At 41.0% G+C, this 14,460-nt stretch overlaps 1 protein-coding gene across 1 annotated transcript in view; it reads right to left on the minus strand.

Annotated features, from left to right (window-relative positions):
- Positions 1–355: 355 nt before the first annotated feature.
- Positions 356–14,460, minus strand: part of eif2s3 (eukaryotic translation initiation factor 2, subunit 3 gamma) — a 28,566-nt gene continuing 14,461 nt past the window's right edge. Inside the window, exons 5-13 of the mRNA XM_055644552.1 lie at positions 13,975–14,096; positions 11,640–11,734; positions 9,287–9,445; positions 8,392–8,526; positions 7,021–7,115; positions 2,379–2,523; positions 1,426–1,595; positions 989–1,161; positions 356–707 (exon numbers count right to left, since the gene is read on the minus strand). Coding sequence (XP_055500527.1) covers positions 644–707; positions 989–1,161; positions 1,426–1,595; positions 2,379–2,523; positions 7,021–7,115; positions 8,392–8,526; positions 9,287–9,445; positions 11,640–11,734; positions 13,975–14,096 — 1,158 coding nt within the window. The 3' untranslated portion in view covers positions 356–643. The remainder of the gene's footprint in view (positions 708–988; positions 1,162–1,425; positions 1,596–2,378; positions 2,524–7,020; positions 7,116–8,391; positions 8,527–9,286; positions 9,446–11,639; positions 11,735–13,974; positions 14,097–14,460) is intronic.

Consider the following 14,460-nt stretch of genomic DNA (forward strand, 5'->3'; position numbering starts at 1 on the left):
AACCTTCTCTGCACCCTTTCCAAAGCCTGGACATCCTGTAATGGGCCAACCAGAACTGCACGCAATACTCCAAATACGGCCTAACCAAAGCCCTATTAACTACATCATGACTTTTGAGGTCATCATGACTTTCAAGATGAGTGTGTAGAGGCAAGATTAAATAGATCTTATTGCTTTCTTAATCTGAATCTATCATTATTTATCCCCCCCATCAATTTTTCTCTTGCATTACAATTTTTTTAATGCAGAATGTTCTGTTTGGAATAGGATTCCTGTCAATGCAGCCAGAATTTTTTTTTTAATCTTAGGATATAATTGGAAGAAGAGTACTAAAGAGGACGAAAATACACAAATCTAAATGTCAAAACACTGTTTAATGTTTATTGTCAGTGTTCACAGATCTGACTGAATGGAACCTCATTCTCTCTGAACACAACTTATATTCAAATATAAATTAGACAATTTTCTTCACCAGGAGATATTTGAAATTTTTTTTTTTTTTTTAAGTCAGTTTTTCAAATTTACTGGCATGATACCAGAAGTTCTTTTAAACAATGTTTAAGTAGCATTCAACAGTATTTGGAAAATGGTGTGCACTTCCACAGTAGACTAGTCCTCTTCAATGATAATATGCTCTCCAGATTTAATCATCATCAATTGTTGGCTTTATCGTTACACCTCTTCTTATCTGGCCCCAACCGATTAAACTAAGTAAAATAAAAAGATGATTAGTTCTTATGAGTTGAGCAAAGCACATCTATTCAAATGAATATATCAGTGCATCAACAATCTACTCAATAATCTCGAGCTTGATTTTAGAGAACGAATACTGTTACCACTTTACTCTAAACATCTAACAGCATTTGCTCCCCTCAAAAACAAACTCATCATAGCTGACCTCACTTAGGAACTTTATTTCTAAAGATGTACAAAAGTAGATTTGCAAATCTCATGAAAAGATTTGTCATTTTTATACTTAGGGACTCACCGCCAATGTTTCTCTACTCTTCGGCTGAGAGCAATCTTTTCACCAACTTCTGTACACACTGGATTTGTGAGCACGATCTTTCCCAAGTCAGCCTTTACTGCACTGACTCGTCCTCCAGTAGAAAGCGATCCTATATTTACCATCAGCACCTCATTTTTGGATAGTTTTTGAACCTAAAATTGAAGACTCGCTTAAATACTCTTATTTTTGTTCAACACATGCAATTACACTAGTTGAATACACATTAAGTAATAATTTCTACTTACATAAATGTTACTGAATACACAAGGGAAATTAAAATAACCGAACAAGGACTGCCTAAATCATTTGTCCAGTCAATAAAAAAGGACCAGCAGATTAATATATAACAAATTAAATTCCACACAATACATTTTTATGAATATTTATTTTCAACTTGGACTATGTATTGAACTTACTTTTGCAGCTTTCTTATCACCTTCAGTACGCACACCCAGTAACCGCCTGAGAAGAAAGTACGAAATTTCCAGCTCTGTGAAGATTTCTGGGAGAGCTCCTACAGCACCAAGAACCTGTCCCACCATACGATCAGCACGGCAAAGAGTTGGGTCAATTTTTGTTCCAACACCTAAAACGGAAAAGTAACTTCAGCTGCTCTGGTAAGAGTATAAATAGTGTTTGAGATGGAAGACCAGAGTCTGGCTGAAATGTGGTGTTGGGAGGCCAAAAGCATTCTTTGCCACCCTATTTACCTGATACAATGTTCAGAAGAATGTGCCCTCTGTTCTCCAACACACTCCTTGGGTCCTACTGTTCACTGTGAAGGTCCTGCTGTGGTGTGATTTCCCAATATGCAACACCTCACAGTTATCTGATTTAAACTCCATTACCCACACATCGACCACTTGCCCAGATGATGAAGATTCTGCTGTAATTCTCTCTTCAAGTCAATAATTTAATACAACGCTTTTTAATCCCAAAACCTTCAATGAATAGACCTTCAGTTTTTGTTTTTTTTTAGCTTTTATCCCCCATAAAATTTAATTCAACTTAATTAAAACCAGAGTAAAGAGACAAAACAATATTTATTAATTTAAAAAAATCTTCTGGTTAATCAACCAATAATTTGGGTTAATATACAATATGTAAATACTAATATTCCTTTACTAAGTACACTGAGAAGTAAATGTGCATTAATCTACTCTCCTCCCTGTAGCATACTGTTCGTCAATCAGTATGTCTTGGTGCCATTGTGGAAAAATGCTCCAATTTGATTGGAGAGAGATGTATTCTACACCAGACTTAAGAGTCTTGTGGATGATATTCGCACAGCATACTAAAATGCACACTTTCAAATCTTAACAAAAAACATTAAAATTATAAATCTTCTAATGTAAAGGATTCCTCTTACCAATGAGGCCGCCAGGGGCTGCAAATTGGAGGTCATTGTGCTCTGCAAAAAGTGACACAATCTTGGAAAAGATGGGCTTGCACATCAGCTTCCCTTCATGGTCTTTTGACACAATACCTGGTCGAACCTCAAGTTCCTGTCCTACCTACAGCATTTAGGGAAATAAAATTGGGTCACAAATTATTATTACACACAGTAGGAAATCTGTTTTTGCAAGTTTATGTGCATGAATATTATATCTGCCATATCTATTTGTCTCCTGTAGAGGCACAAAATCCTCAGTGGAATATACTTTGGTCATCCAAGCTGTAACTGATTTCTTATCTTAGGAACTCAGCTGAGTTCAAACCTGCCCATGTTCACTCCAGTCTCCCTTCTCCCCATCACACTTGTGCACATTGGGCAGATGAAGCCAGCCCTCCCTTACAGCTACAGCACAATAATGTCAGTTATAAAACTCTATACATGGCTCAGATCACCTAATATTGACAGAATTTATTTGGCAAAACAACTCATTGAAGAATGAAAGAAATCTGAAAGACCAGCAACACCAACATGCAGCACCATCAAGTACTTTACTTGTGTAATATTAATGGGATACGAGCTCAGTTTTGGAGAGGATATTTGAAACCTTCCTCCAGGATCAGGCAAGACAGCTACCGAGTGGATCCTGGCTGACTAAATATAATCTAATGATCAATTAATACTAAATTCCACAGATAGACTTTGGGAAAAATCAACCTCCAAAAATCACTGATTACAACATCGACTAATGTTTGTTTCAGAAACATTCAAATGTTTTGCAGAGAGACACTGAAATATCTATGAAGACCATCTTCAAGAAACCTAGTTTAATCTGATTGGAAATGTACATGTTTTAAAAATCACTACGGATGAGATGCAAATTACTCCCATTATGTGAACCAAATAGATTAAACTCACAATAATATTTTGATATAGTGTTCTGGAAAAATGTGATCTGTGCAGAAAAGATTTAAACGTGAACACCCTATGCGTTTCCAGAGATCCATTCTCGTACACAATTTTGCAGTTCAAGCAAAAAAAAGTCAAATCAATTATGCCAATGACCCCGAGATTGTTCTTGGTGGCAAGTACAGAAATTATTTGATTTATAATCAATTTACAATTTTTTGCTAGAATACCACTGATTCTTTGGTTTGGTGTTTTGATTTGCAAAGCTACTTTTTGGAACATCCCTCTGTGCTCAGGAATAGACCTAAATACCCACAATTCATTTTGTCCATCCTTATGAGTTTACAAAGCAACACATTTTCTATGAACACCTTTTGTAAATCAAGGAATTATCGTGAAGGTCAGGTGGTGTTAACCACAGCAATTCCTTGATTTATGAACTTCATGGTTTTCATGAACGTGTCAATTTGTATTTAATAGGCCAATCTCTATTTGAGGGAAATATGCCCTCCATGGATCGCTAGTGCCTGTTAACGGAAAAGTAACAGCATGAATCAACTAATCAAATTAAAGAATCTTCAGACACACAGCGTCCAAAGCAGGAAATTAAACAACATAAATGATGATTAGATTAAATAATTTCCAGGAATGGAAATGAGCCTGGATAAATACAGCTGGGCTGAAGACAGAAAAATAATTTCAACATTAGTTTTCAGAATGTGAATACCTGTAAAAATTATATTGAAAGCAAGGGTTCATTCAGCTTTAATTATTAAAAATAAATTCATGACTGTTTGTTTGGAGATGCAGCATGGAAACAGGCTCTTTGGCCCACCAAGTCCATGCCAATCAATGATCCCTGTACACCAACACTATCCTACACGCACTAGGGACAACTTACAATTATATCAAACCAAATAGCTTGCATGTACATCTTTGGAGGAAACCGGAGCTCCTGGAGAAAACCCACACAGGTCACGGGGAGAATGTGCAAACTCTGTACAGAGAGCACCCGTAATCAGGATCAAATCCGGGTCTCTGGAGTTGTAAGGCAGCAACTCTACCATTGCACAACCCTGCCGTGACGGATAGATTTTAAAAAAAAATGTTGAACAAGGAGGCAAGCTCAAGCTTTATGTTATTTTAGTAATTTCAATACCATGTTTTTCAGAAAGGAATACCACAGTGCACCAGAACATCTCTGACACTAAACTCTGGATTTCCACAAATAACTGCACATACATGAATAACACCATTCGTTTGTAATAAAAATCCCGATGGCCTCACCTTTATTATTACAGCAAAATTCTGTGTGGGCAACTTTCTGAAACTTATAATTAACAACCTGAAAATGTAATGCTGCTAAAGACAGCTGCCACTGACTAAAAGGACTTAAGGAATATCAAACAATTTCCAATTGGGGATTTGAAAAAAATCAGTGTACTGATAAAATAAGGTCACCTCTGCTGTGAACTATATATTTTTAATGCAACACTGGATATTAAATGAAAGCCATGTAATTTCCAAAGACTTCAAGGAATGTGATAACTGCCACACCATTTGGAGCAGCTAGAGAGAGGTGCCAACCAGAAATGTTGCTAGTCCATTTCCCCTCTCCACAGATGCTGCCTGCCTGCTGAGTGATCCTAGCACTTTGTTTGCTCAAGCGATACAGCTGTTGGAGAACTCTTGTGGGCTGTACTCGGATACAAGACTCACATGGAAAATTTATTCCCGTTTGATTTTACTAATATTTAGCTTGTTCTCCAAAATTGCTTAATTTAAAAAAACACAACTGATTTGCATTGATGTGTTTGCATTGCTAAGGGAAATGAAACTGTATTGGGAGATGGAACTAACAGAGGGTACTGAGCTTCTGGGACGTGTCAATGCAGTGGTTGACCACTGTGTACATGTCTTCAACTTGGTGTTGGAATGGTCAAGTATTTGATCATGACCCAGCAGCTTAGGGACATGTCTACACATCATCCATTCTTACTCATCTGTTCCACATTCACAAAATAAACTAAACGGATTTGGCAAAAACATTAATGCAAATCAATGCATGCATTTTTTTCAAATGAGGCAATTTGTGAACAAACTATATATTAAAATAAAAGCAGGCATCTTACTGACATTTATGCTAACTCTATTGTTTAGCATAATGTACTTTAACTAAAACAATGGGCCGCCAATTCAAGGCTGCAAACGGCCTGGAAACTACTGTAGAACTAGGAACTCGCCACTGCCACCAGCAGGAGTGCATTGATACAGGTGCACAACCTTTTATCCGGAGTTCCAGAAACCGAAAAGCTCCGAAAACCGGCCATTTTTTCCAGATGTCGTCTGTGCACCAAAGCTCGCGTTTGGCGCCAAACTTGACCCAAAACGACCCACGGTCAACCCAGGTCTGTACTACTATAGCGGCTGCCTCCTCCCTGGAGACCGGGAGACGCTTAAACATCTGTAAATCATTGCTTAAATGTTAGTCAGTTAGTTTGGAGGGCTTTTATGTGAAGGGGGGTGAAGGGGTAAACTTTAATTCTTAGTCCCCTACCTGGTCGGAGAGGCGGGGAGCGGTCAATGCCTTACTGGGTCGCCGTGCAGTAAGCTCTGCAGTGCTGTGGCCGGTGGGGCTGCGGGCGGCGCCAGTTGTAGCTCCGACCCCGGCAACTCTACCCCTGGCTGCGAGGCGCTCCAAATCCAGCGCGGCCCGCGGCCAGACGCCCCAGCTCCGCGAATGTCCGGAGTCGGCGGCGTCGCAGCGCTGGGATACCAGCGGGGAGCGGGCAATGCCTTACCGGGTCGCCGTGCGGCAATCTCCGGAGCGCTGTGGCCGCCGACTCCCAACATTCGCGGAGCGTCGCTGGATTTGGAGCCGCGCAGCCAGGGGTAGAGTTGCCGGGGTCGGAGCTCCAACCGGCGCCGCCCGCGGCCGGATGGAGCCCCCAGCTGCGCGGCTCCAAATCCAGCGACGCTCCGCGATGTTGTGTGTCGGCGGCCACAGCGCTCCGGAGCTTGCCGCACGGCGACCCGGTAAGGCATTGCCCGCTCCCCGCTGGTGTCCCAGCGCTGCGACGCCGCCGACTCCCGACATTCCCGGAGCTGGGACGTCCGGCCGTGGGCCGCGCTGGATTTGGAGCGCCTCGCAGCCAGGGGTAGAGTTGCTGGGGTCGGAGCTACAACCGGCGACGCCCGCGGCCGGACGGAGCCCCCAGCTCCGCGAGGTTGGGAGTCGCCGACCAGGTAGGGGACTAAGAATTAAAGTTTCCCCCTTCACCCCTACTCCACCACCACATAAAATCCCTCCAAACTAACTGACTAACATTTATGCAATGATTCTCCCGGTCTCCGGGGAGGAGGCAGCTGCTCCAGACTTTTCAAGCCGCCCGCGCTACCTACCTAATCTACGCTAAAAATCTTCCATTCTGAAATCCGAAAATGTCCGAAATCCGACAAGTGTCTGGTCCCAAGGCTTTCGGATAAAAGGTTGTGCACCTGTATTACTAATGTCTGAAAGCACACGTTTAGAAGTGGAAAAAATAAATAAATTTTAGTCCAGTCACCAGTTTATAAGATTATATTGCAAGATCAAACAAAATGTTTTCTTCCACAACACTGCTTGGCTATTCAAGCTTTAAAAATCTGTCTCATGACATCACAACACCGCCACTCACCCAACATGTTTATTTTGAATAACAGTTTATACCTTTAGCACTCCTTTCAGAATGCTGCCACCAGCCACACCACCTTTTAGATCATCTACTTCACAACCAGGCTTGTTAACATCAAAGGATCGAATAACTGGAGAGAGAAATAGAAAAGTGTAAAAACAAATTTGCAATTTTGTTCAGCACTGACTCTTGCCCCAGGATTAAGGAGAAAGTATCAAAGTTTTCAACTATTCCCAATGAAAATTCACAAGATGGTGGATATATCCAACCACTTACACCTATGGAATGTCTTTTATAAAATGTTCCAAAGATAAGCTATGAGAAAATGAACAAGGGAGAGGTAGCGGAATGAAAAAGGTGTGATGATGAAGAAGCCATATGCCAAAAAAAAGAGGCCATGTGCTGGAGTTGCCAATTTTAGACACAAAGTCTTTAATTGGATGAAAATCTATTGATCATGAACATGTGCTTTCTCAGATCACACACAGACCAGAAATTTTTAAAAAGACCACACAGACCAGGAACCCACACAGAATACCCCCGTCCAGAGTGGAAGGAGTCAGAGGAACCAAACGCAGACCAGCTGCGGGAGGGAGTAGACCACAGGATTATATCTTTTAGATACCTGCCGGATGACTCGATCCTAAATCCTGAGGATATCCTGTGCTACTGGCAGGACAGACCCAAACTGCGATTCCATTATCCAACGTTTCAGTGCATGTGCCTTAAGCAGAAGAACTGTAGTAGCTTAAGGTGGTAGATTCACCACTATCCTCTCAATGACAATCAGAGATGGGCAATAAATGCCAACGTTGTTAGCAAAACCCAAATTCTGGAAGTGCATGATTGAAATAATACAAATTATAGCAGGCACAAAAGCCTTCACTGAATGACACATGCACCAAAGACGAGCATTGAATTTTTAGCTATTAACATAAAAACAAGTACAATTAATGTTTTCTATTTTATTGCGGCTGGGATCACAGCCTATCTTGTTTCCATTCATTAACCTTCAGTGAATGGTGGTCATCAAGATTCATCTCTGGCAGAAAGCCTGGCTACTCTTATTTTCGTCTTTCCTAGTCCAGTAATGTCCTGACCAACTAGAAAATCCCAATTGCAAATCCATTTGAAATCAGTTTGCTCAACATATTTAAAGGATCCTATGTATCCATTGCAAGTTAACATCTTGTGAGGAGTGTCTCCAACAGGAACACCCACATTCCTGGAAGTACAGCATTTATGGGACATTTCAGAGCAAGGAAACCAATTATCAAACAATGAGTTAACCAACAGAAGGAAAACAATATCATGCGTTTACTTGTTGGTGCAAAAGTGCATGCAGGATCCAAATAGATTCACAAACAAGTCAACGTTATAAAGGATAAGTAAAGCAAAATGCTTACCAATTAACCTAGGTTCAGATATAAAGTCTCGGATGGGAACTGGAATTTTCTTTACAATATACTCGCAAACCACTTCAATGTTATATTTCAATTGTGCTGAGATTGGAATGATTGGCGCCCCTTCTGCCACTGTACCTGCATATCATCAAAGAAAAGAGACACTAGTTTATTGATGGAAAGACAAGAAACTGCAAATGCTGGAATCTTGAGCAAACTAAAGTGCTGGATATATTCAGCAAGTTGCGCCGTGGATGCTGCCTGGCCTGTTGTGTTTTTGCACTAGATTACTGATCGATGTTCATGTGAGCAAGCTGAGAAGACTTTATTAGGTTACAAAAATGGAAGATATGTTGAACCTTTGGAAAGCATTAGTCTGGCCTCTGCTTAAATATTGTGTTGAATTCTGGACTCACTCTTCAGGAGGTATGCTTTGGACAATGTGCAAAAATAGAGACTTAGCATTATGGTACCAGCAATTTCATAAAGAGACTGGAAAAATTGGGAGTCCTCTCTTTAGAGAAGCTCAAGGAAATTGAACGGATGTTCAATGTGTTTTTTCACACGGTGAATAAAAATAAACCACTTCCAGAAAGATTAATAACCAGAACACAGATTGAAGAACACGAAACAGAGATGATACTGAATTATTAGGATCTGGAATGCACCCAATAACAATATTCACAAGGAAACTGAATACATAATTTGAAAATTGACAAGTTACAAAGGGAACTTTTGGGAACGATTAGTCTATAGTGATGAATTAAATTGTTCTACCACAGACCTGGCATCGACAAGATGAGCCAAATGCTTTCCATCTGTTTTATACCCTTATAAACATGTATGAACATTTATTAATAAAATTCAAGTAAAAAAGCTTCACTTAAGGGCAACCTACCTTGAACAAAAGCAAGTATCTGCTCATACTGTTCCTTTGCTTGACTTTCCTTTACGAGGTCAATCTTGTTTTGCAGAATCAGAATGTGTTTCAGTTTCATGATTTCAATAGCAGCCAGATGTTCTGAAGTCTGAGGCTGAGGACAAGATTCATTGCCGGCTGGAGAATAAAGGCATTAACAAAACCATGATATCAAGCACTCAAATATTGTTTTATATTTCTACCATAGCATTTGATTAAAATTTTAAACTTAAGGAGGGAAACATTTGGGGTGGTGGTCAGGTAAGTAACACCAGACAGGTGTAGTGGTCAAGTAAAACACACATTGTACACATGCCAGAAAATAGTACAAGATGCCTGAATTATCCAACTGCAAATATGATTCAAAGGGGTCAACTAACTCTATTTTTGTGTCGGAAAGAACTGCAGATGCTGGTTTAAATCGAAGGTAGACACAAAATGCTGGAGTAACTCAGCGGGTCAGGCAACATCTCCAGAGAGAAGGAATGAGGTTGAGACCTTACTTCAGACTCTAATAGTTCTGGTTAGGTCATCACTGCAGCTGAGACTGATCATTTATTGCCCACCCTGCACAACTATATGCGTAATGCATGATGTTGAACCATTATATTTATTTTAGCCAATAATGGCAATGCTAGCCCTAGCACTTTTGTGCTGACTAATTGGATAACTGAAAATAGGCCTGAGCGATCTTGGAATGTTCCATGGCTGGCAAGATTTTGCATCATATAGCCAAAGTATTTACTCATGTGAAAAACTCATAAAATATAGCAGAGGAATTATTTGCCAACTGCAAAAATAGAATCTGGCCCTGTATGGATGGTCATCTTTAGAAATCTGGCAACCAAGTAATTAACTATCTTAAAATAATATTTTGAATGTCCATCTCTCAAGCGAAAAGTCAACTCAGCTGACCAAATCACCTCAAAGGAGGGTTTAAGGTTTATCATTGTTACGTGTACAGATATACAGCGAAAAGCTTTGTTTTACAGGCAGTCTAAACAGATCACATAATACACTTCATAAATACAATCAATCCAAATCTGAGTACTGCAGAAAGGAAGATAAAGTGGGTTTCAGCAGCACACCATGATCTATCCATCCACTGCCAATAATTCATAGATGAAACACAATGGTGTAGGATTTTAGTGGCAAATGTTCACATGTAATTTAAGGCACCATTCATGGATTGCTTAATTCACAAGAAACGTGCAAATCTATATTCAGAGTTGAGGACTGAAAAATAGTCACATAAACAAGAACATTCTGACGTAATAAAAAAATGTGGCAGAAATACTCAGCAGCTCAGACACCATTGTGTTCTGATGAAGGACCTGAATTGTTCTGTCTTTCTGTCCACAGAATGCTGCCTGACCTGCTGAGTACTTCCAGATGTTTTCATTTCAGGTTTCCAACATCTGCAGCTTTTTGATCTTCAAGATTCAATTTATTTGTCATTTGGACCCCTTGAGGTCCAAACAAAATTACGTTTCTGCAGCCATACATTACAAATAGACCCAAGACACAACATAATTTACATAAACATCCATCACACTGCTGTGATGGAAGGCCAAAAAAACTTATCTCCCCATTGCACCTCCCCCCCCCCCCCCTCCCCCCGATGTCAGAGTCAAAGTCAAAGACCCCAGCTGGCGATGGCGATGGCGATTGTCCCGCGGCCATTAAAGCCACGCCGGGTGGTGCAAGGTCGCACACCGGGTTCTTGATGTTAGAGCCCCCGGCGTGCGCTCGCAGAGTCCCGCGGCCATTCCAAGCCGCGTGGGGCAGTGCTGTAAGGCCCCGCTCCAGGAGCTCTTCAACCCCGCAACTCGGGCGGGAGAAGTCGCCGTTGCGGGAGCCCCGAAAAGCGGTCTCCCTCCAGGGACCTGCGGGATCCCGGTGCCGCCGTCCGCCAGACCCGCAGTTGCAGCCTCCGAATCTCCGGAGGTCGGGCCGCAGCAGCGCTCCACCACCGCTCTGGACTCAGCCAGCTCCGCGACGGTGAGGTGAGTAGTCGGCACCAGAGCCCCCGGTCTTCCTGTTGGAGGCCGCTCCACGTTGCAGCCCCAACGACAACGGAGACCCGACAAAGAAAAGGTCGGGTCTCCCGTGCAGGGAGAGATTTAAAAGTTACCCCCTCCCTCCCACCCCACCCCACCCCACCCCCCCACACACATACCCCAACAAAAAATAACAAAAACTACATAAAAACATAGACAAAAAGTAATAAAAACGCAGACGGGCTGCAGAGGCCGCTGCTGACGAGAGTCGCGCCGCCTACCGTATTCAACATTGTAATGCAAGCGTGCACCCACTGTTAATCACCAATTACCTATTAGTAGCAAAGCCGCATCCATGACAGCAGCTCCGTTCAACATAGTAGCCATCAAAATGTCATGCCCAGGACAATCCACAAAAGAAACATGCCTATACACAAAGGGAAACAAAACAACACCCTAACTTAGGATACATTTTCCTCTTTTCTCCTCTCGAACACTACAAATAAATACAGGTCCACCACTGATTTTCTGGTAATTGGTGATCCGGTTACCTCCTTTAATCTGGACTAAATTACAAGAGCGCACATGAAATACCACCCCGAAAATGTGGAGCCCAGGCCAGGTGAAGCGGCCAATCTCACCCTCAAGTGGACGTCTCTGCCGATCGGCAGGTCAAATTTTCACCCTGCAGCTGGGGCTCTGAAACTTGGGTTCCGCCAAAGCAGACTTCCATGGCCGATCAGCAGGACTCTGGAAATCCAGCCCGGCTGAATAAAAATCTGTTCATATAGCCAAATTTTGCAGCCGACTTTTTCAGTCCCCCAGGCCACGACCTCTGTTGGTCCAGCAAAACAGATAATAAGGCAAGGCTCTGGAACCAAGGCTGCTGGAAAAATCAGTGGTGGACCTGTACTCTATTACACATTAATGTTTTAATCATGAACAAGAGTAAAACAGATTTACAAAAATGTTCTACGTTATAAAAAGTATCATGTAGTGATTACAGTTCAGAAGTACTCTAACGCCCACTTAAGTCATAAAAAGGCACTTTACAGAAACAGATGAAAGTCTAATAAGACAATCTAACATTTTGCTATGGTTTTCAAAATGTGATTCCTCAATTTAATCACTACTGCTCAGCTGGATACAAGTTCCAAATGTTAATCAATGATAAATGTGGTGAATTTTAACTGAGCACTGGACAAGTTGAAATTACAAGTAGTTCTACGTTTCTTTCCCAAACAAAATGAAAATGTTGCATTTGCACGTCTTTAAGTGAAGAGAAATTATCCAAGGAATTACATAGTGTTATTATCAGTCAACAATTGAGATGTGAAAATTGAGATATAGATCTAAACTGCTGCACAAAATGTAGGGACTTCAAGAAAATTAAAAATGGGTAGAAGAAAAAAACATTTTTTTTCTGGAGGGAAGGAGAGGGGTCTGGAGAACAGTAGCAACAGGAAAAGAACAGAAAAACTTCAAACAGAAACTTGGATGCTTGAAGCCACAATTGGCAATGATAGGGTGAAGACGCAGGAATGCTTAAGAAGTCAGAGCACATGAAATACAACACATTCTACTTTGGGTGATAGTGGAGATTTTGTGTGAAGGTCGTAACACACCTGGTGGAGACTGAGGCAAGACAGACAGAAAATTGAAAATAGCTGACATTTTAATATAAGGGCAATGGAAGTCTATATAGTCCAGCCTTGATGGATGAGCAGGACTGGATGTATCTAATGGCAGAGAATCTTTACCATAAATGAAATTCTGGGCTATTTAAAAAAATCATCCCACCCTTCTGTCTAAGCTCTATCACTGGTGACCTTCTAGTATTTATACAATATCCTTACTATCTTTCAGTCAAATTTGCTTCCATCAAAATTTCATGTTTCTATTCTCCAGATTGTATTGTAGCTGGGTAAAAACTGTTTTCTCCTGTCATTTTGGAGACAATGTTTTAACAAAGTCAGCACCCAAGGACATAGAATGATTTACAATTTTACATAGACATCAATGGACATCTGATCCATTAGGAATGCAAATATAGCACTTGGTGAGTAAATCATCTTTTATCTCCCTTTTAAGATGGGCATTGAACAGAAAAATAATATTTAGAGTTCAGTATTGATTTTTGATAAATAATTCACATTGGCAGCACAGTGGCAGAACGGTGGAATTGCTGCCTTACAGTGCCAAATGGGTCGGATTCTGACTACGAGCACTAACAGTATAGAGTTTGTACGTTCTCCCTGTGACTGGGTTTTCTCCGAGTGCTCCGATTTCTTGCCATACTCCAAAGAAGTACTGGTTTGTAGGTTAAACGACTACGGTAAAAAGTAAATTGTCCCTAGTTGGCAGGACAGCACTGGTGTACGGGGGCGATTGTTGGTCGGCGTGGATTCAGTGAGCCGAAGGGCCTGTTTTCACGCTGTACCTCTAAAGTCTAAATTCATGAACATTTCAAAGCCAATTTCAATATTACAACACAAATAATTTATCATTAACCACACAGCCCAAACAAACTGGAAATTAGTATGGGATGGCTCAGAGAATAGTGTTAACTAGCAAAGAGAGGCACTTATGTTTAACAATGTCGGCATTGCCGTTGTCCGGACAAATCGTAACAATGGAAGACATAGCAATGATTTGGACTACACCAACCTGATTAGCTTGAAATTCCCTTTGACGCCAGGAATATCTGACGGGAACTCATCTGGTGTACTGCTACCACATGATCTGTAACAATCGGGCCTTGGACAACCGGGGTCATCTAATTTGTAAACCTAAATAAATTACAAATAATTATAGAAAACATTTGTTTCTCGTACAAAATGTTTAGAAGGTAACAACTAGCTTTGACCACCTTAAAATGAGTTCACGCCATTTAGGTCAGTATACTGGCCTTCAGTTACAAGCTAAAATAAATATTAAATGCTTGTAGCAGTAAGACTACATACAGTTCATTAATTTGTTTTCCATCAAGTACACTCACCATGAATGGAAAACGCAGTTCAAAGATGGGCACCTTTTGACACACAGCTTAGTCTATTTTCTCAAGGACTCAATGCAGAACCAAATGAAAAAAAATGCACTTTTGGTAATTGTTTATAGCTTTAATTTATAGCTTTAACAATGAAAAGCTGCAAA

The sequence above is a fragment of the Leucoraja erinacea genome, chromosome 13, assembly GCF_028641065.1.
Source record: "Leucoraja erinacea ecotype New England chromosome 13, Leri_hhj_1, whole genome shotgun sequence".
Taxonomy (NCBI): domain Eukaryota; kingdom Metazoa; phylum Chordata; class Chondrichthyes; order Rajiformes; family Rajidae; genus Leucoraja; species Leucoraja erinaceus.